The 21,237-nt window shown below is 36.1% G+C and overlaps 1 protein-coding gene across 50 annotated transcripts in view; it reads right to left on the reverse strand.

Annotated features, from left to right (window-relative positions):
* The window catches only part of CLASP2 (cytoplasmic linker associated protein 2), a 245,851-nt gene that overhangs the window by 110,248 nt on the left and 114,366 nt on the right, over positions 1 to 21,237 (reverse strand). For 43 of the 50 annotated variants that reach the window (XM_039461834.2, XM_039461825.2, XM_039461823.2 and 40 more), the window contains 9 exons: positions 20,941 to 21,011; positions 17,517 to 17,576; positions 16,369 to 16,446; positions 15,555 to 15,722; positions 12,741 to 12,796; positions 11,548 to 11,721; positions 4,330 to 4,353; positions 2,590 to 2,607; positions 87 to 188 (listed from right to left, as the gene is read on the reverse strand). In XM_039461834.2, coding sequence (XP_039317768.1) covers positions 87 to 188; positions 2,590 to 2,607; positions 4,330 to 4,353; positions 11,548 to 11,721; positions 12,741 to 12,796; positions 15,555 to 15,722; positions 16,369 to 16,446; positions 17,517 to 17,576; positions 20,941 to 21,011 — 751 coding nt within the window. The remainder of the gene's footprint in view (positions 1 to 86; positions 189 to 2,589; positions 2,608 to 4,329; positions 4,354 to 11,547; positions 11,722 to 12,740; positions 12,797 to 15,554; positions 15,723 to 16,368; positions 16,447 to 17,516; positions 17,577 to 20,940; positions 21,012 to 21,237) is intronic. The other 7 variants (XM_074405959.1, XM_039461832.2, XM_039461837.2 and 4 more) reach the window with 1 other exon arrangement.

Consider the following 21,237-nt stretch of genomic DNA (forward strand, 5'->3'; position numbering starts at 1 on the left):
GTCAATCTTCTAATATAGTAATATACAAGCAACACCCCTATCCTAACATAGTGACAAATATAGGAGGGCTGATAAGCAATACATACGCTGTGACTGAGACACCATTTTTGTTCGACTTCTTCCTCTAGAGTCTGCCTTGGCATTTCCCATGCCAGCAAGTGGTGCTGAAAGTTTTGCTCTCACCCGGCCTGAGAAATAGAATATTCACATAATTAAAAACATTTTTCTATAGTAACATTTAATAATGAGGGGAGAAAAATCTCACTATTTTTAGGTATTGTCAAATTCTGTAATAATGTAATCATCAACTACGGGTTCTATTTCTCTTAAAAATTTTATAAACAGTATTTTTTTTTTTTTAAATGTGTTATACCATAAGCTAACTTTCCTTCAAGGATAAGAAGAATCAAACTAAAAGACCTACATTCTTAGTTTATATATTAGCCCAGCAGTAGATAATTACCATAAGCATATCAGTTATTTCTCAACTGGTAGTTGCAATTCTGAAATTTCAGTTTCCATGAAGTTTGGATTATTCTCAAGTCAACCCTACAGTTTTAAACATAAGCCTAATCTTAGAAACAACTGAAACCATCCTTTTGACTGAAAATGTACTTCTAAAGGGATTTGAAGGAAGAGATATAATTATGCAAAATATTTAATCTCTTTGTATCAGATTACTACAGATGTTTACTGATCTCCTCCAATCACCATTTCATTTAGAAAATGATTTGAGGAAATATATATCACGTAAGAGTTGGCATTTTTCTCAATACATTCCTTTTACACCTCCCAAACTGTACTGCTTTCTACTCTATCACTGTCTTATTCCCCTCCACAAAACTAGGCCACAAACATCCTCACCCTATTTCTAGGGCTCTTGAACCAGAAGAGAGATGTTTGTCAACTGCTTAAGTTAGCTGCAGTTAATTTTTAAAAAGTGATGACAGAATATATTATTGGCAGGCACTTTGGTGTTCTTAAACAATACTCTCAACTACTATAAGGTTTGTCATTCAAAAAGAAGGGCTCAGAATTCTTTTTAGTTAAAAGATACAATTTGTAGGGTATACAAGAAATACTGGCTAGCTCAATGTGACCATATTAATTAGGAAAAAACATACTAAAGAATAAGAATAAAAACTCCTTAAAGAATAAGGAGATAATACAAAATTAAGAAATGAGTGAGAAAACATGAGAGTAATAAGAACCAGGAATAAAACAGAACCAAAACTACAAGTGTAATTGGTAGAATACCAGCATACTATCAACTTCAAGGCCCCTAATGAGCCCATGGTTCAGGCCTCTCACCCTTTTAATGTCTATTTTGAGCAGGACACAAAGTTGACTAAAAAGTAAAATAAAATGACCAAATTATTATTTTTGAAATGAAGAATTTATCTACATTGCATATAACAAAGAAACGAGAATGTCAAGTATTTTGATATTATCACTTGAAATTACAATTCCACAGTTACAGAAATCATGTTTGTTTGCTTGCTTATGAGACAGTCTTATTCTGTTGCCCAGGCTAGAGTGCTGTGGCATGATCATGGCTCACTGCAGCCTCAATTTCCCGGATTCAAGTGGTCCTCCCACCTCAGCCTCCAGAATACCTGGGACTATAAGTGTGTGCCACCACATCCAGCCAATTTTTAAATTTTTTGTAGAGATGGGTTCTCACTATGTTGCCAAAGCTGGTCTCAAAGTCCTGGCCTCATGCAATCCTCCTACCTCAGCCTCCCAAAGTCCTGGGATTTTAGGCATGAACCCCTGCGTCTGGCCAGAAATCATGTTTTTGTAGAGTATTCCAATTTAAAACTTAAAATAGAAAAAAACTTAAAATAGAAAATTATTTTAAATGTATCAGAGTAAATATGAGAACAAATTAAAAAGTTAATCTATTTGATTTTGCACTGGAAAAAAAAGTCATCCACATAAAACTTAGAGGAAAAAATATATACTTTGAATTAGAGGCTTTAAAAAGACAGACGAGGTAGAATAAATACAAACATTGAATTATTTTCTACAAATTCAAAACTACAAAAATTATTTTTAAGGTGAACTGACTCGGTAAGATATGTATAGCAATTCAGGTGTAATCTCAAATTTAATTTGAATCTGTTACCAATTTCCCAGTTACTAATTCAAAAGTAGAAGATATATTTAAAAGCAGACTAAATAAATGCATTTGAACTTCAATGACAAAGCAATGGTGCATGATCTCCCAAAGTATAAATGAATTGGCATAAATTAAAAAAAAAAAACACATATAAGAAAAGCATTAATGTCACTACTATAAAAAATGAAATTATATGCTTACTTTATACTAAATATTATTAAATATGTTAAGCAATTATGTTTTTCCAGCATGAGATGATCCAAAGTACAAAGCAAACTAGCAGAATGAAGATTAAAAAAAAAAAAAAAAATCCACACATTACAAAGACAACCAAATATGAAATGTAGAAGTGACTACCACTGGCAAATTATAAAGATAAATTAGCCTATTTTAGTTTTAATTCCTACCAATGAAAATAGTTAAGGTAGAGGTATCTGTGTTACTAACAAAACGTATATAATTCTTACCATCTTCAGATGCTGTTCCTAAATAAGAAAAATAAAACAATATTTCAACAAATTCTGCCAATGTTGATATTAAGACCTACCTCACAATCCCCAACCAACACTATAATGAAAGAGTAAAAACAAAAAGTAACTTTTAGTCTGATAGCCTTAAATTAACTGTGGAAAGGTTCATTTTGAGAAAAACAAAATTTTAGGTAATCTAATGATTCACAGCACAGAGATAAAGGTTGAAACGAGACAAAAATAGCAAAATTCTATAAGAAAAACTTTTTGTCTGCTATATTTCATTCTTAAAATTTGAAATGGTATAAAAAATTAGAGAAATTAATCACTCAAGAAAAATGTAACTCTGTAATTACTCTTTGAAAATGAAATTTTATAGATCTTTCCAAAGTAGAAATGTTTTCAAAAGGTCCATAAAGGAATTAGGAAAAGCTAACTGGGAAACAGAAATAAAATCTATGACCTAGGCCTCATTTGCCTATTTTCATCAAAGCATCTGCAAAGCCAAAAACCTATTAAACCAATTAATTCGCTATTTATACAATGTTTATGTGCACTCAAGATGTCAATGAAATCTATCAAAAATGACTAAGTGCAAACATCATAACTCACCACTACTAAAGGGCAATAATATACATGTCTGTGTATTTTTTTAAACATAGGATTGAACATCAGTAAGAGTAACGCATCATATAACAGAAGTGACTTCTCAAACAGATTGATGTTTCCTACCCAATCAAGAAAATATTTTGAACTGCAAAGTGATAAAAGTTTGTATTCAAAGGATCCAGCATATCAGTATTAGGATGTCTAAGGGTTTGATACATAGAAACTATCTCCTGATGGTCTATCATTTCATTCAATATTTTATTATAATCATACAGAAAAGCAGAGTCTAATATAACTAGCAGTCATGTCCCTAATCCAAAGTTTAATAAATGTTCTATCTCATTAAAATAGAAGATATTTTAGATCAATTTTCCATTTACATAATTTACAGAAAAATATATAGTGTCTCTGTTTTTCCTAGATCTCATAATGTGACTTACAGATTTAGTATCTTAAGTTATTTTAAAAAGGTCAAGCTCATAGGTAACATTACAGTATCTGCCAAAGTGAAGGGAGAGTGTGGATAATATACTATCTAGTGTCATACAGGGTTGTTACTGAACCAAGCCACTACAGATAAACTATAATCATTTGAATATTGCAATTAAAAAGGCAAAGCTTAAAGTTCAATTTTGACTAAATGTTAGTTTACAATGCACTCTTAAAAAGTCAGCCTCTGTAATTTGCATTTCATTTTCAAAAATCATCATATGAATTTATCAAATATGTCATTTGTCATATCAGTTAATAGACTAAAAAAGTGAATGAAATGACTTAGGAGATTCTTTTCCATTCTTCTGAATCCAGTATTTTCCATGAGGTCTTAACAAATAGAGAAAATTCAGAGGCACACTTCTAAGAGCTCAGGAAAACATTTTAAGGTAATTGATTAAAGTTAAAACAAAATCAAATAGTTATCTAGTATTTGAGTAGACTGGGATATGGTATGCCCAACAGATAAGCCTAGCTTCACATTTATTCAGAGAATTATGTAGCCATTTTCATATTAAGGTTATTACTAAATAAGTATTAATAATATATTTTCAGAAATTAAGAATGAAGAAGGATATTACATAAAATCTAGGAGCCATAAAAATCTTTAGTAGAATTAGGAAAGGAAGTTCTTACCATCCAGCTTTTCAGAAGTATCCTCTTTGATGAAAGTGCAAGCAAAGAACAGAGGAAAACTTAGTATATTAGAAGAAATTATTTTTATAATTTCTAGAAAACATTTTCTTTAAGAAGACAGAATTTATAGCACAGACATATACATCAAGCTTGTTCTCAACTAAAACAGACTAGGAAATTAAACAAGATGTGAGATAAAGACTTCCCCTAGTGGACTAAGTAAAGAATTTTTAAAAAGTTGGCAATGAGTCTTATTTTCACCAGCCTAAAAAGAGAAAGATTAGTGAGGCCCACGTCCCAGCCTTGGACTTTGCCATCATGCCATTCCCTGCTCTAGTCTATTTTGCCAATCACAGTACCTTGTTTCTTTCCTCTCTTGCCTATAATATACCTCCAAATTCCAAACTTAGGCCCTCTCAACATTAACATCTGTTTACCACCTTTTGTTTCCCCACCCACATCCTTTCTTAGAACTTTCTGCCCCTATAAAATTTTACATCTGGATGAATCTAACTCAATTCCTCTATTCTACTACTTGAGATGCCCCACAAATTTATACAACCATGAAGTCATATATACTGGCACTACAAGAAACTGAGATAAATATCTGACTTGGCATTTAGTGCCTGTGCTGAAAGGATTTAACATAGCAGGACTGATCCTGCTCTTAAGAAGTGTCTGCTTATGGGGCTGGCCTCTGGCAATCGTTTTGAATGCTCCCTATGTTAATGATAAGGTTATTTTAAGAGTGTGTGAGGGAGCTATAGGGACACTAAACTTTGCTACAGTGTGCCTAAGCTGTTTTTGCAAACAGTGTGATTTGTGGCCAATACTTCCTTTCTTTTTAGGAGTCTGGGATTCTGATAATTGTGGCTGGTTGTGCAAGCAGAGTACCTTATGTGACTACTCCCAATTCCCTACTGACCTCCCAGCAAGAGTCTTAAGTGAGCTTCCACTGTGAACATGCTGCACTGCAGCATTTCATTTTGTTTCTTGAGACAGTCTCGCTCTGTCACCCAGACTGGAGTGCAGTGGTGTGATCTCAACTCACTACAGCCTCCACCTCCCAGGTTCAAGTGATTCTTGGGTCTTAGCCTCCCGGGCAGCTGGGACTACAGGCACCTGCCACCATGTATGGCTAATTTTTCTAATTTTAGTAGAAACAAGGTTTCACCATGTTAGAAAGGCTGGTCTCGAACTCCTGACCTCAAGTGATCTGCCCGTCTCAGCCTCCCAGAGTGCTGGGATTACAGGTGTGAGCCACTGTGCCCAGTCTGAATTGCTGTATTTCATTGCTTGAGGAAGGAGTAGCTCCTCAGCCACCAGTTCTAGAAGACAAACTTTGGAAGCCTGTGCCTAGACTCCTTCAGACTATCTCACAGGTCTCTTTTTGACCTGTGCATCCTTTTGCTCTAATAAATGTCAGCCATGAGTGTCGCACCTCTTGTGTCTACTCCCCCTAAATGGCTATTCTAAACTTCAAGTAACCTCTTGGCACATGATCCTGACTCTGAATCTTCAGGCAGAAAGTCAAAACGAACTTCCCCAATCGCACTCTTCTTAATGCCCAATTTTCTAAAATATCTTATCTGATATCTATTACCTCCTCCACTTCCTTCCCTTCCATCACTTCCTTCCCTTCTACATCAGTGAAATGGTTGACCCTTCCACATTCAAGACTATCTCCCAGGCTATGCTCATGTCACATTTCTCATGCTTTCCACAGCAACTTAGCTACTAAATATCTTCTTCCATCCTTACACTTCTAACTTTTCCATCTCTACTGACTTGCCACCTTAGAATACAAACATAATTAACTTCTCCAATCTTGTAAGATAGTAAGTTCTTTCAACTACAGATAATTCCTACAGTATTCTTTCACCCCTGTTCTTGACTGTCAAGCATAAGAATAATTTATAAAGATTCTCTTTTCAACTTCTCAATCAACCAACTAAAATCTGACTTCTGTCCATATGACCTAATTGAAACTATATTTCATTTTCCACTCAAGCAAATCCATAAACTCAACTGTTAGAATAAATATTCACAAATATGCACTCATACATCAAGGTTACCTTAACTTAAATTCCTGTTTCCTATCCAATTTTCCTTTTCAGGCTGAAGTTAAAGGGTGAACTTCAAAACACTTATGATATCCCTGCTGCCAATAAAATTCGGTCCTTTAGAGATAATAAAAACCAGTGGCAGCTGCTTTAAGAAGGAATGCTCCGAGTTTAATATTGATTACAGTAAAAATATCTAATGACTTCTAAATCTAACCTAATCTAATCAGCATAGCTGTCTGCTAAGTGTTTTTTTTTTTTTTTTGAGACAGGGTCTTGCTCTGTCACCCAGGCTGGAGTGTAGTTGTGTAATCACCACTCACTGTAGCCTCAACTTCCCGCAATCCTCTCACCTCAGCCTCCCTAGCAGATGGGACCACAGGCATGTGCTACCATGCCTGGTTAACTTTTGTTTGTTAGATGTGGGGTTTTGCCATATTGCCCAGGCTGGTGTTGAATTCCTGGGCTCAATCAACCCACCTGCCTCGATCTCCCAAATGTTGGATTTACAGGTGTGAGTCACTGTGCTGGGCCTCTCTGCCAAGTTCTATACCACTATATACCAAGTGTCCACTGACAACTTCTAGTTTGAAGTCTCCCAGGGACTTCAAACTCAAAATGTATAAAACGCAACAAACTTTTAGCTGCTCATCCTTCAGCAACTTATCAACAGACTGAGAGATTCAGTCATATAGTTCTGGATCCCTGGTACCTAGCAAAAACTCAGTACTCAATAAGTGTGTATTGAAAAATAACAGAACACTCTCTCTAATCCATACATGTACAGCCATAATAAGTGAGGCTCAAAGTAGATGAAAACAGAGGTAATACCAGTCTCATGTGTATAAAAAGGCTACAGGAGACACAGTGGGTAGGGTGAGGTGAAGGGAGAGAGGTAAAGGAGAACCTCCTTTAACCCCGGAAAGAGCAACAGGCAGGTGGCTGATTGTCCCTGAGTGGAAACCTGGGTCAGATAAAGAAAAGAAAAAAGGAGTGGCACTTCTCCTTTTTATATTGAAACATGGGATTCAAACCTTAAACAACAATAGGTTTTTACCAAAAAATATATTGCTGCAAATTGGCTTTCTAGTGCTTATTAAAGCACTTTAAATACAATATTTTCCTTCTGGTAAAAATAATACATATTAAATGTAATGTGTTTACTTTTAAGACTCAGGATGAATAGAGGTTCCTCCCCCACCTCACCCAGTTTTCTTCCCACTTTGAAAAAAATTGAGATATAATTCACATGTATCACAAAAGTTACCCTTTTATAGTAAATAATTCAGTATTTTAAATATATTCAGTGTTGTGCAACCCTCAGCGCTAATTCCAGAACATTTTTATCACCGTCAAAATAAATCCTGCACCTAGTAACAGTCACTTCCTATCGCCTCCGTTTCTCTCAGCAACAACTGATTTACTTTCTGATTTGGTGGTCTTGCCTATTATAGCCATTTCATATAAATGGAATCATACAATGCATGTCTGTTTGTGTTTGACTTCATAATTTCAAAGTTGATCCATCTTGAGGCAGACATTTTTATGTAATGTACTCTAAATTTTATGACAATAATATTCCATTCCATTGCATAGATATGTCCTATTTTGATTATCCATTCACCAGCAAAAGGACATTTGGATTGTCCTTTTGGCTATTATGAGTAATATTATGAACATTCATGTATAGGTTTTTGTGAGAACATATGTTTTCTGATCTCTTGGGTATATAGCTAGGAACAGAATTACTGAGTCTTGTGGTGACTCTACATTTAACTTTTTGAAAAACTGTCAAACTATTTCCAAAATATTTTCATCATTTAACGTGTGGCAGTTTTCAGTATACAAGTCTTACACTTCTTTTGTTGTATTTATTCCTACATATTTTATTATTTTTACTGCTACTGTAATTATAATCATTTTCTTAATTTCCTTTTTGGATTGTTCACTGCTAGTGCTTAGAAATACAAGTGACCTTTGTACACTGATCTTATATCCTGCAACCTTGCTGAACTTGTAAATGCTCTAATAAATTTCAGCCATGAGTGTCCCACCTCTTGTGTCTAATCCCCCCAAATGGCTTTCTAAACTTCAAGTTACCTCTTAGCACATGATCCTGACTCTGAATCTTCAGGGAGAAAGTCACAGCAACTTCCCCAATCACAAGCTTCTTAATGTCCAACTTTCCAAAATGTCTGATATCTATTATTACCATCTGATATTTTATATATAAATATCAGATGGCAATTATATATATATTTGGTGGAATCCTTAGGATTTGAACACACAAGATTGTGTTTTCTGCAAATAGAGATAGTTTAAGTTTTTCCTTTCCATTTTGGATACCTTCTATTGATTTTCTTGCTTAACTGCCCTGGCTAGCACCTCCAATTTAACATTACTTCTAGGTGACGTTAAATAGAGTAAGACTAGATATTCTTGTCTTGTTACTGATCTTAGGAAAAAATGCCCAGTTTTTTTTTTTTTTTTTTTTTTTGAGATGGAGTTTCGCTCTTGTTACCAAGGCTGGAGTGCAATGGCGTGATCTCGGCTCACCGCAACCTCCGCCCCCTGGGTTCAAGCAATTCTCCTGCCTCCGCCTCCCTAGTAGCTGGGATTACAGGCACGCACCACCATGCCCAGCTAATTTTTGTATTCTTAGTAGAGACGGGGTTTCACCATGTTGACCAGGATGGTCTCGATCTCTTGACCTCATGATCCACCAGCCTCGGCCTCCCAAAGTGCTGGGATTACAGGCGTGAGCCACTGCGCCCGGCCTTTTTTTTTTTTTTTTTTTTAAGCATCAGGTAGGATGCTAGCTGTGAATTTTTCAAAGAAACTCTTTAACGGGTTGAGAAAGATGACTTTTGTTCCTAGTTTGCTGAGTATGCTTATCATAGAAAGGTGTTGAATTCTGTCAAATGCTTTTTCTGCAGCTACTGAAATGATCATGTGGTTTTTGTCCTTTCTTCTATTAATATGGTACATTTGTTGACTGGTCTTCACATAATGAAATAACCTTGCATTCTTGGCAAAGTAATGCTTTGAAACAAAAAAGTTTTCTGAAAATTAAAAGCAGTAATCAACCCACTGTTAACACCTTTGTATATATCACGTCAGTCCTTCATCTATGTATAATTTTACACAAAATGATGAAATTACTAAATACTATTTGGTGGTCTGCATAATTCAATCTCTGTTGAAAATATGTCTTGTTAATAGCTGCACAGCATACATAAAGATACAATATAACTCAACCATCTCCTCTGTTACATGTTAAGGTTGATGCTAATAGCATGTTATTAAAAACATGAATATTCTTTTTTTAAACATAACGGTCTAAACACTGAATTATTAGGGCAAAAATTCTGATTTAAAAATGCTTCATGGAATTCCTAAATCAGAATTCAGAAAAAGTGTCCCATCACTAATTCACATCAGTGTGCTTGATAAGGCCCTTTTTTATGACATTCTTGAAAACAGTGGGCACTACCCTTAACTTTCTTGTTATAGTTTTAGGTCTATCAATTTGTATTTGTTTGATTATAGCTGAGGTTCAAAATTTACTGTTATTTGTTGGCAATTTTGATACATGCTTTTCTTGATATATGTAGAATTTTTTCTATAAAAATAAGGTCATCTGTTTTTAATAGACTTGAAAAACTTCTCAACATTTTAACTATTTTACTAGTATGTGGCAAAATCTTTTCTCCTTTTAGTTTTTGCTTACTTGATTTCATATTTTCATACTTTAGATTTAAATTCAAAAGATTTTCTCCTTCATGGTTTATTTGTTTTTATGTATAGGAATTCCTGTCCCAATCTGAGACTTGATGAATACTCACCTGTTACGTCTTCATCAAGTTGCTTTATGTTTTTGTTCAACGTTTTTATCATCTGGAATATATTTCTACATGGTGTGTAACATAATTCTAAATTAATTTTATACCAGATTGTAAATCATGTGTCTAAACACAATTTACTGAATAATCTATTCCTCTTCATGATTCTGAATGCAGCTGTGCCAACGTTATCACGTACTACATTCATACCTAAATTCTCTGCATTCTTACAGGTTGAGTACTCCTTACGTAAAATGTTTGGGGCCAAAAATGTTTTAGATTTCAAATTTTGAAGAGATTTTGGATTTTTGAATTAGCGATGCTCAGTTAACTGATTGAGCATCGCTAATTCAAAAATCCAAAATCTCTTTTTTTTTTTTTTTTTTGATAGAGTCTCACTCTGTCGCCCAGGGTGGAGGGCAGTGGAGTGATTTCAGCTCACTGCAACCTCAGCTTCCCGGGTTCAAGCGATTCTCCTGCCTCAGTCTTCCCAAGTAGCTGAAATTACAGGGGTCACCCACCATACCCAACTAATTTTTTCATTTTTAGTAGAGACAGAGTTTTGCCATGTTGGCCAGGCTGGTCATGATCTCCTGACCTCAAATGATCCACCCACCTCAGTCCGAAATACCTTTGAGTGTCATGTTGATACTCAAAAAGTTTTAGATTTTGGAGCATTTCAAATTTCAGATTTTCAGATTAGGTATGCTCAACCTGTATTGTGTTCTGGCAATATGTCTGCTTAGTGTTCCACCAGTACTACCCAAAAGAAAAAAATGAAGCATGAAGAAGAGGTACACAATATGGATAACCAACCTCAACTTTTTAACATGATGGACATAAAAACATGAAAAAACCAAACTGAATAGAGATTTAGAATATATGTTTAGGGTTTGATTAGACACAGCAGAGCTTTGCAGTTCTCCCAGATCTCCAAAGGGCTTCACATTCTTGCTAAGAGAAAAGAAGTAGGAGAAAGAGAATAGGAAAGCTAGATACAAGGCCAATTCCCTTCCCAAACCCCCACTGGTTACCAGTGGCTAGATGTGGTAGAAGTGCAGTTATGAAATTCTACAGGCAGTCATGGACTCAAGAATTGTTTCTTTGATCATGATGATGAGAAGGATAAGAGAAAAGGCGAAAAAAGGCAGCTCAGATTACTCAGAAGCATGTCCCCAATATAGAATCACATTAAGATATATGAACTATCCTTAAATAACAAGAATAAATAGAAATGATTACAGTGTATGAACTTGTCTTCACAGAGGCCAGGGAGATAACACCATACAACTTTCCATAATCAGTTGTCTTACCTAGAGATGCATAGGAACCTGGATTCAGGGCACCTGCACCTAACCGCCCACTTCGCACAGACTGTCCTGCAGCGTGATGTGCCTTGGCACCAGCAGCAGCATTCACATCAATGTCACTTCGTGAACGCTGCAGGCTTCCTGGAAGGGAACTGGCTTTACTGCTGCCAGCTGATACTATGAAAGACAAAGCAAAGGTAAGCTATATTATTTAAATCACTGAAAACATGAAAATCATATAAACCTGGCCATTATGAGCTAATCTGATGACAAATGGGCAACAAAAAGGCAGTGGTCAAATGGACAGTACCATCAAGTAAAGTCAGAATGCCTGAGTTTCAATCACAACTAAGTCCTCAGCAATTTTCTCAGTATTTTTCTACCTTGTTTCCTCTCCCATAAAATCAGAAAAATGGTGACATTTGGACCATAAAATTCACAGGGCTGTTTTGTAGATGAAGAGATGATGTTTAGAAATAATGTATGAAAAGGAAGTACTGTACAAGATGAATAGAAGGCAACAGTATTATTTTTTACTATGAGAAAAATACAAGAAAAACTAGTCCAGGAGTAGAGATATTCAGAAATTAATGGAGGTTCTGCCACTCCGTGGCAATGCAAATTAAGTCATTCAATTTCTGGTCTTTAGTCTTTCAGTTTTTAATTTTTATTTTATTTATTTATTTATTTTGAGACAGAGTCTCGCTCTGTCACCCAGCCTAGAGTGCAGTGGCGTGATCTCAACTCACTGCAACCTCTGCTTCCTGGGTTCAAGCAATTCTCCTGCCTCAGCCTCCCAAGGAGCTGGGATTATGGGTGTACGCCACCATGCTCAGCTAATTTTTGTATTTTTAGTAGAGACGGGGTTTCCCCATGTTGGCCAGGCTGGTCAGGAGTTTTATAGTGAGTCATGACCCATTACCAGGTTGTGAAATCAACTGAGTGCGCCATGAGAAGCATTATGAAGAAATGTAACGGAATGAAATGGAATGGAAAAGAGAGGGCATCACAAGTAAGAATAAGTACTGCTTCCTGGAACTTCGGGTTATATATGTATACATATACAGGTACAGTGCATATGTGTGGTACTGAGTTACCATTTAAAATGATCTTCTCACTAAAGAGCACGGCAAAAGAGTTTGAAGGCTACTGTTTTAAGGATAAAATAGGCTATAACTCTTAAAACAGAAAATTACCTCTTCCAGCCACAGTTGATGGATTTGCTGTAGACCATTTGGATGAAAAAGGGCGACTGCAAGGTATAAGAAATGCTTTTAGTAAGAAGACAATTTAACATTCCTCTGATAAAAACCAATAAAATACCACTGAATTTTGTGGAAAGTTGAGAAGTACTTTTTTTTTTTTTTTTTTTTTGAGACAGAGACTTGCTCTGTTACCCAGGCTAGAGTGTAGTACCACAATCATGGCTCACTGTAGCCTTGACCACCCAGACTCAAGTGATCCTCCCACCTCAACCTCTCAAGTTAACTGGGACTACAGATGCATGGTACCAAGTGTGCCTAATTTTTAAATTTTTGATAGGGATTGGGTTTCCCTACATTTCCCAGGCTGGTCTCAAATTCCTGGGCTCAAGTGTTATCCTCCTACCTCAGCCTCCCAAAGTGCTGGATTTATACGTGTGAGCCATGGTGCCTAGCTGGTACTTCTAATTTTAACTTTCCTTTTACAAATCACTTTAGAACAGTCCCTCGAAATCATCACATAACAATGGTGTCTGAATTAGTTATGAAGCAAAAATAAAATAACTGGCAATGAATATAGACTGTAAGCCCTACAGAGATAGGAATCAGTTTGCCTTTGTTCACTCTGCTCCTCAACATACATCATAATAACCACCAAAGAGGACTCAATAACAGTACTATTATTCACTTGTATCCTGAGATATTTTATGTAGAAGAAAGGGGTAGTATTATCACTAGCACACAGGAAACTCAACATAACCAAAGTCTCTCTCACCTAAGTTGTCAGGGGTTATGTCTGTGTAATATTTAAGATAACTATATTATTTTTATAACTATCTCCTAAAAGTTTTATTCTCTTAGATTGCGGCAGATCAATTCAAGGTTCACAGAATCTAAAGTTGTTTATGTTTAAAAATGTTATAATAAAGCAATATAAAATATCTTGCTTTAGATCCTTTGTCCTTAAAGTATGGTCAATGAACAAACAGCATTTAGCATTACCTAGGAGCTTGCAAAAAAATGAAAAATCTCAGACCCTAACCCCAAAATTACTGAATCAGATTCTAGATTCTAACAAGATCTTCAGGTGATTCGGATATACTTTAAAGTTTGAGCATAGTTAACAAAAAGAGAACAAAAGCAACAAAGACAGCTCATTTCAGATGAGCAATTTATCCCAAATTTAAATAGAAGTTTAAACGGAAATTTAAATAAGTTTAGATAGGTCATTATTCCTACATTAATTATTTTCGAAATCAGATCATATCTGTGTTTATTCTGAAAAACCTATAAGAAACTAAACTGTAGCACAGTATTTGCATGACCCAGTGAGTGCCTGCTTAAATTCTTTAAGCACCCTAGGTGCCTCACTTGCCTTACCCTGGTCCCCCAGTCCTCCAACCGAGTTGCCAAGGCAACCAGCAATCTTTGTAGTGGTCAAGATCCCAAAAAGAAAAGAATTACAGAGAGGTAAGCTGACATTCTCTATTTTTGTTTTTCTTTTTTTTTTTTTTTTAAGAGCCTTGCTCTGTTGCCCAGGCTAGAGTGCAGTGACACAATCTCAGCTTCCTGCATCCTCCGCCTCCCAGGTTCAAGAGCGTCTCCTGCCTCAGCCTCCTGAGTAGCTGGGATTATAGGCACCTGCCACTGCACCCAGATAACTTTTGTATTTTTAGTAGAAGTGGGGTTTCACCATGTTGGCCAGGCTGGTCTTGAACTCCTGATCTCAGGTGATCTGCCCATCCTGCCCTCCCAAAGTTCTGGGATTACAGGCATGAGCCACCGTGCCCAGCCTAAGCTGACACATTCTCTGAGCTGCTCTTCCCTGGGGAAATCTGCAGATATATGGAGCAGGGCAAGAGCTCACAAAGATGGACAGGGCCAGTGCTAGGAAGTGGAGAAGACATTGGAAATTTTAGCAATCTCATAGGGCTAGAGAGACAAAAAACAGGGTTATGGCTGCCAAAGCAGCAAGGATTTGAGATAGCTGACATCATGATGATAATGAAGTTACAGAGAACTAAGTCAGATACTAGATCATGTTGTCCCTTGAGGGATTTCCAGAATTTTTAAGCTGTGCGAAAAGTTAGAAGGAACGCAGTAGAGTTTTTTACCAGTCACGTAGTGTTGCACAAGAATTCTCAAGATAACTTCTGAATCTCCATTATAATTCTTCCATTAAATGGGCTATTTATTGTTAAGTACTATTTTTGTGGTATTAAAAAAAAATGTAGTGCTTTCCAAGCTTTCACAGACATGAATATATAGAAGCAAAATGTGAATCCAGAATTCTTTGTTTTTGTTTTTGTTTTTTTTTGAGACAGAGTTTCACTCTTGTTACCCAGGCTGGAGTGCAATGGCACGATCTCGGCTCAACCTCCGCCTCCTGGGTTCAGGCAATTCTCCTGCCTCAGCTTCCCGAGTAGCTGGGATTACAGGCACGCACCACCATGCCCAGCTAATTTTTTGTATTTTTAGTAGAGACGGGGTTTCACCATGTTGACCAGGATGGTCTCGATCTCTTGACCTCGTGATTCACCCGCCTCGGCCTCCCAAAGTGCTGGGATTACAGGCTTGAGCCACCGCGCCCGGCGAATCCAGAATTCTTTACCCAAAGAGAAGGAGTTATGCTGGCAAGTAACCCAACCCTTGAAACAACAGACCAAAATTAGTTAAGTATATTTGAGTTACCATTCTTTCAAGGTTTTACGTGAAAGCAAACAGATAGATACTCAAGTGTCCAACTTTAGAAAGTTTAGGGAGTTGAGGAGAGAAAGAGACTAGTAATCATCATTTATATGATCTTACTTAAGACTTTCCTGTGAGCTAGATGAGGACCTGTCTGATTGTGGAAGAGATGCTACACTGCCAGAACTCTTTAAGTAAGTTTGAAGACTCTTCTGATAAGATGGCTCAAGGGAATTATATAATGTTTCAGCTTCACCAGGAAAGTGGTTTCTAAGACCCATATATGTCCTGTTTAAAAAAAAAAAAAGAAAAGCAGATGAAATAATAGCTTTACATAATTAGACATTAACAGTAAAATGTGTACATTCAAGAAAGATGAAGATAAGCCCACTGTTTTTCAACATTATCTGCTCTGTGTCAGGCGAACACTTTCTAAATTTAACAAGTTCCCGTGGAAAGACTGAAGGCTTTTGAGAAAAGCAGATCTCAGTTCAAAACCTGCTGTGCCACTTAGGGTTTGTGTGGCCTTGGGTAAGTGTGGCCTAAGTGTCTAAATTTCAGTTGCCATCTATGGAGATAACACTATCTTTGGAGGATCATTCTAAGGGTTAGAAAATAATACACAACAAGTACCTCATACAATATCAGGTACAAAATACAAACCTGATAAATGATATTTCTTTTTATTCATGATGAAAGTGAATACGTTATGATTAAAAAAAGAATACTAATGATTACATATCACTGGCAATATGCAGCAGGCTATTAGATGTCTAGTACAGATTTAATGGAGAGAAAAACAATCTTAATTTTACTAGAGAGCTAGTCAAGTAAAATATTTACTTAGGCACTTTTGATATTTTCATTCTCCCAATACATTTTGTTAAAAAAAAAAAAGATTAAACTGTCACAAAAATATACTACACCGACTTACTTTCTTGCCTCCACTCTGGCCTCAGCATCAGCATCATGAATTCCTTTTTTAATAGTTTCAACCAAGACAGCTGCATGTCTATAAAATAAATACATCTTTAGAGTTATGATAAAGCTGCATGTTTCACCACAAATGATACTTACTGCCTATATGCTACATATTAATCACAAAGTGGGTAGGTGAGGTAAATAAAAATAAATTAATTAGTACACAATAATAAATCTAAGACCATAAGATTTTCTAATTATCTGGCCCATATGTTTTATTCATGTATGGTTTCCTTCTGACAATCCAATCACTATAAATCAAAAAGTAATTATTTTATATGGAATTCAGATAGTGTATAAATATATAGTACCTAAATTTTTAACTTTTAATAAATTAGAGAAAAAAGAATCTTCTGTGTGGTTCCTCACTAATCCACTATTGTAGAAATTACTTGCTAAGTGTGATCAGTTGCGATCTGACCAAATTTGAATGATAGCTGCCACAAAAGAACACAAAAAAACCTGAAATTTTATTAGGCCTACATTAAATAACAAATTCAATTTTTTAAAAACGAGCTTTAAGAAGTCAAGAATTTTCAAGAAAATGCAAAATTAGCACTGTATCTACCAAGCTTCAAACTTGAAACCAATGAGAAATATAGCCATGCAAATAGCCAGTAAACAATCAGTTGCCCACATTTTCCTCTTCTTCATCTCAGAGTTACATTAGACATTGTCCAGTATATACCTGACCAATGACATCTAACAGCTGGTGTGGAGAAACTTCCCAAAAAATATCTCTTTTAAAAAATCTCTTTCCTCTGAAAGGAAGCTCCTTCCATCTTAAATCATTCATTACATGATTGACTGCACCTCAGGAAACTTACATGACATGACTAGGGATATATTTTTAAACTTTTGTCCAACTCAACTTGGAGTATCTTACATAATCCATTCTATTTGAGAAACCCTTACCCATTCCACAAAGAAGAAAATCATACAATTCATAGCTCTAATGATTAAGAGGGGAACAATACCACCCCAGCTTTAAAGGAAAATCAGTATGAATAACCTTTGAAGCAAAATGAGAAGTAACGTAAAACCAATACCATCAACTTCTAAAGAACTAGTGACAATGAGGAGGGAAGAAGCAATGCATACCTTTCCAATGAATGAGTCTGCCACTCCTGTAACAATAAATCTAAAAATTCAAATGAACGTCTGAAAAATAAAAGTTGAATGATAACTAAATGTTGTATTGAGGAATACATTAACACTTTTCTTTCTTTTATACTACTACACATTGCCCCCCAAATTTAATCATAAGACATGATTTTTAGATAGCTTGTTTTTTTTTCCCAGATGGAGTTTCGCTCTTGCTGACCAGGCTGGAGTACAAAGTGCTATCTCAGGTCACCACAACCTCTGCCTCCCGGGTTCAATCAATTCTCCTGGCTCAGCCTCCCAAAGAGATGCAATTATTGCTATGCTAAACCGCTCAAAAAGGTTTTAAGAGTTCCTCATAATTTTAACTTAAAATGTTTGTCAAATATAAAACTTATGGCTGGGCACGATGGTTCACATCTGTAATCTCAGCACTTTGGAAGGCTAAGGCGGGTGGACCACTTGAGGCCAGGAGTTCGAGACCACCCTGGCCAACATGGTGAAACCCTGTCTTTATTAAAAATACACAAATTAGCTGAGCGTGTGGCACGCGCCTGTACTCCCAGCTACTCGGGAGGTTGAAGTGGGAGAATCGCTTAAAACCGGGAGGTGGAGATTGCAGTGAGCCAAGATAATGCCTAGGGAACAGAGTGAGAACCTGTCTCAAAAAAATGAAAAATAAAAAAAATTTAACAAGTTTCACTTATTAATTTAAAAATATTTATTAAACATCTATACACTTGACATTGAAGATATACAGTGGTGATTAAGAAAGGCACAGCAATCTGGATCTTTCATTTTTATACTGTTTCCTTAAATATGTATGTACATGACTTTACAAAAAGTTTGTGTACATTTTCTCCTAAGTCCTCTATTTCTCAGTTTCTTCAACTGTCTCATACTTGAGCTCCTCTCCTTCCTTGGTATTTGATGACACAGCTCTGTCCTGTATTTCTCCTTTAATTAACATTTTTTCCTCCACTTTCCTTTACACAGATGCTCACCTGGTTGGTGCCAATATTAGCCCACTTACCTTTTTATAGTCTTTCTACTGGGGCAACATCATCTGTACCCTTAGTTCTGCCTATGAGACGTAATTATCACATCTAGTCCTACTATCTCAAGCATTGGTCTGTCACTTCAGCAGTTAAATCAAAGTTCAAACTAGATTATGGATATCTCCACATAGGCAGTGAATGTCAACTCAAACACTACATAGAAAACAATGAATTAATTCTTACCCTTTCAAATCTTCTCTTATAGCTCATGAATTACAGATTAGGAAATGAGAAATGGAGAGGTTAAATTAACTCGCTCAAAGCGATAGAGCTAGGACTTAAACCCTGGCATTCTGACTCCAGAGCTCACGGTATGAAGCACTTGACACCACCCTCCTCTTCTACATCCAATTATCAAGTCTCATTTCTACATAAGAAATATATTTTGAATTTGTTAATTAAATAAAACCGCCTTCAATCAATTATCAACACAGTTCAACACAGTTCTAGTCCAGACTCTGCCTCTCTCTTCTATGAATTATAACAATTCCTACCTAATTAAACAATGCTTTTCATTGTGTCTTTTCAATCACTTTCATAGACGGAATAAAAACTAGGCTTGGACATCACCTCCTTACTAAAAATCTAAAACTGTCAAAGATTCCTACTATCTATGAAATAATGTCAAAATTCCTCCTCATAACATTCAAAGCCCTCCACACTATGACCTCAGCTACTCTCCAGCCTTCAACCAGCCTCTTTTCCCATTGAAACCTTCCACTTATCATATGTTCTGGCCTCAGGGAACTATCTGATGGCTCTGCAACATATGGCATAGCTTTATATTTCTGCTTAGGTTGTACTCCACTCACTCTCCCTACAGTTAAAGGCTTGCTCCTCATTTTTAAGGCAATTCTATAATACGTTTTCTGATTTCGTTTTCTGTCACATTCTTATTTCTCCAATTACTATTTTATTCAGTTTTGGGTTGGTTAACCTGTTCTGTAAAGGGTTGGACAGTAAATATTTTAAGCTTTGTGGACCACATACAGTTTCTGTCTCATATTCTTCCCCCCCATAACCCCACATTTTTTTAACCACCCTTTAAAAATGCCAAAAACACCCTTAGTATGTAGGCTCTACAAAACCAGACTGTTGGCCACATTTTACCAGCAAGCTGTTGTTTGCTGACCCCTGACACAAGACATATGACTGAACAACTATTATCAAAACCCTGAACCACTTAAAATAGCAATGTCTTATTCAGCTTCTTCCTAACAAAGTATTTAACATATTTATCTAATTTAAAAAGGTAGAATTCTTTATAAACATCAAGTACACAAATCTTGTTTCTCCTGTCTTTATTATTGTTGGTTACAGTGGTGTGGAAAGTTGTCAGAATCAAAATTAAATCACTTGTGTTAAAACACACACACACACACACACACACACACACACACACACGACAAACAGAGCTGAGGAAGGCCATTAAGGGAGCGCTCACATGCATAAATGACTGATAATAAGAGCTATCACCAAAGACTCCAAAAAAACACAACCTTTCACAAAGGCTATTGCAATCTTACAAAAAAACAAAACAAAACAAAACAAAACAACTTTTGCAAGGACATCTGCCCGGCAACTGCCTGTCCAACCTCAACTTGGCTTCACCCTTGTTACTGATCCTTGTAGCCCAGGATAAGTAACTCAAAACAATCATGTAAGCCTCCTCAACTTTCCTTTAAAAACCTTTGTTTTTCTTTATCTCCCTGAATATGCACATTGTTTACTGTTTTATGCATATTACCACTGCAGTGCTCATCCCTGCATAAATACTAACATCATTTTCTTTCAGAGGGCCTCTCTGATATTTGGGTTGACAGGTGTGATGTTAAAAATTGTAGAAACAGGAGAGAGACACAGAGACAGAGATAGATGCTAATTGAAAGACCTGATAGGGTTATTTACTTTGTTCCAAACACCAGGTTATATTCTACTAATGTGTATCTCATTTAATCCTATGTTCTATGGGGTTGACATTATTAGCTTTACTACCTACGCAGGGACTAAGATTCAGAGCAGTTAAATAATTGCCTAAGGTAGAATTGTCAGGGGCAGTTGTAGGACTCTAGGCCAGACGTGACTCTACTCCTTGTTCTCTGAAAACCAAGGCAACCAGCAGCACAAATAAACCAAAGCTTAATATGATAAAACTGAGAAAAGTGGGTGCTCATAATAATCACTTCATCCCTTCTCCCTTACATGAAATATGATTTTTAAAACAAAACAAAACACTTTTTAATGATTTTCTGGAAGGCAAGAAATTAATGACCAATTCTTGCACCAGACCAAGAATTAAACAATGCAGTATCAGAGCTACATTAAAAAAATAACAATAATAATTTTTTAAAAATTAAACTTACCTCCTGACAGGAACTGATTTTGATGTGCAATTGCTTGTTATTAAAGGTATAAGTCTGGGTACATGAGTATGCTGAAAAAGATGTTTTAGAAAAGGTTGAAAATACTACGCACTTCACGTAGTCCTTTCTTCTATTTGTCTTACATTCAAGTATTTAGTTATGTTACAAGAAGACAAAAAGACCAGAAAAGAAAGAAATCAAGACCAGTCTTGAAAAGTTTTCCCGAATTAAAGTAACGGTAATGATGATACAGTTTCAAAAGGACAGGTGTGGATGTAATATTACATAACAAAGAAA

This window comes from Saimiri boliviensis, chromosome 9, assembly GCF_048565385.1.
Source record: "Saimiri boliviensis isolate mSaiBol1 chromosome 9, mSaiBol1.pri, whole genome shotgun sequence".
Lineage (NCBI taxonomy): Eukaryota > Metazoa > Chordata > Mammalia > Primates > Cebidae > Saimiri > Saimiri boliviensis.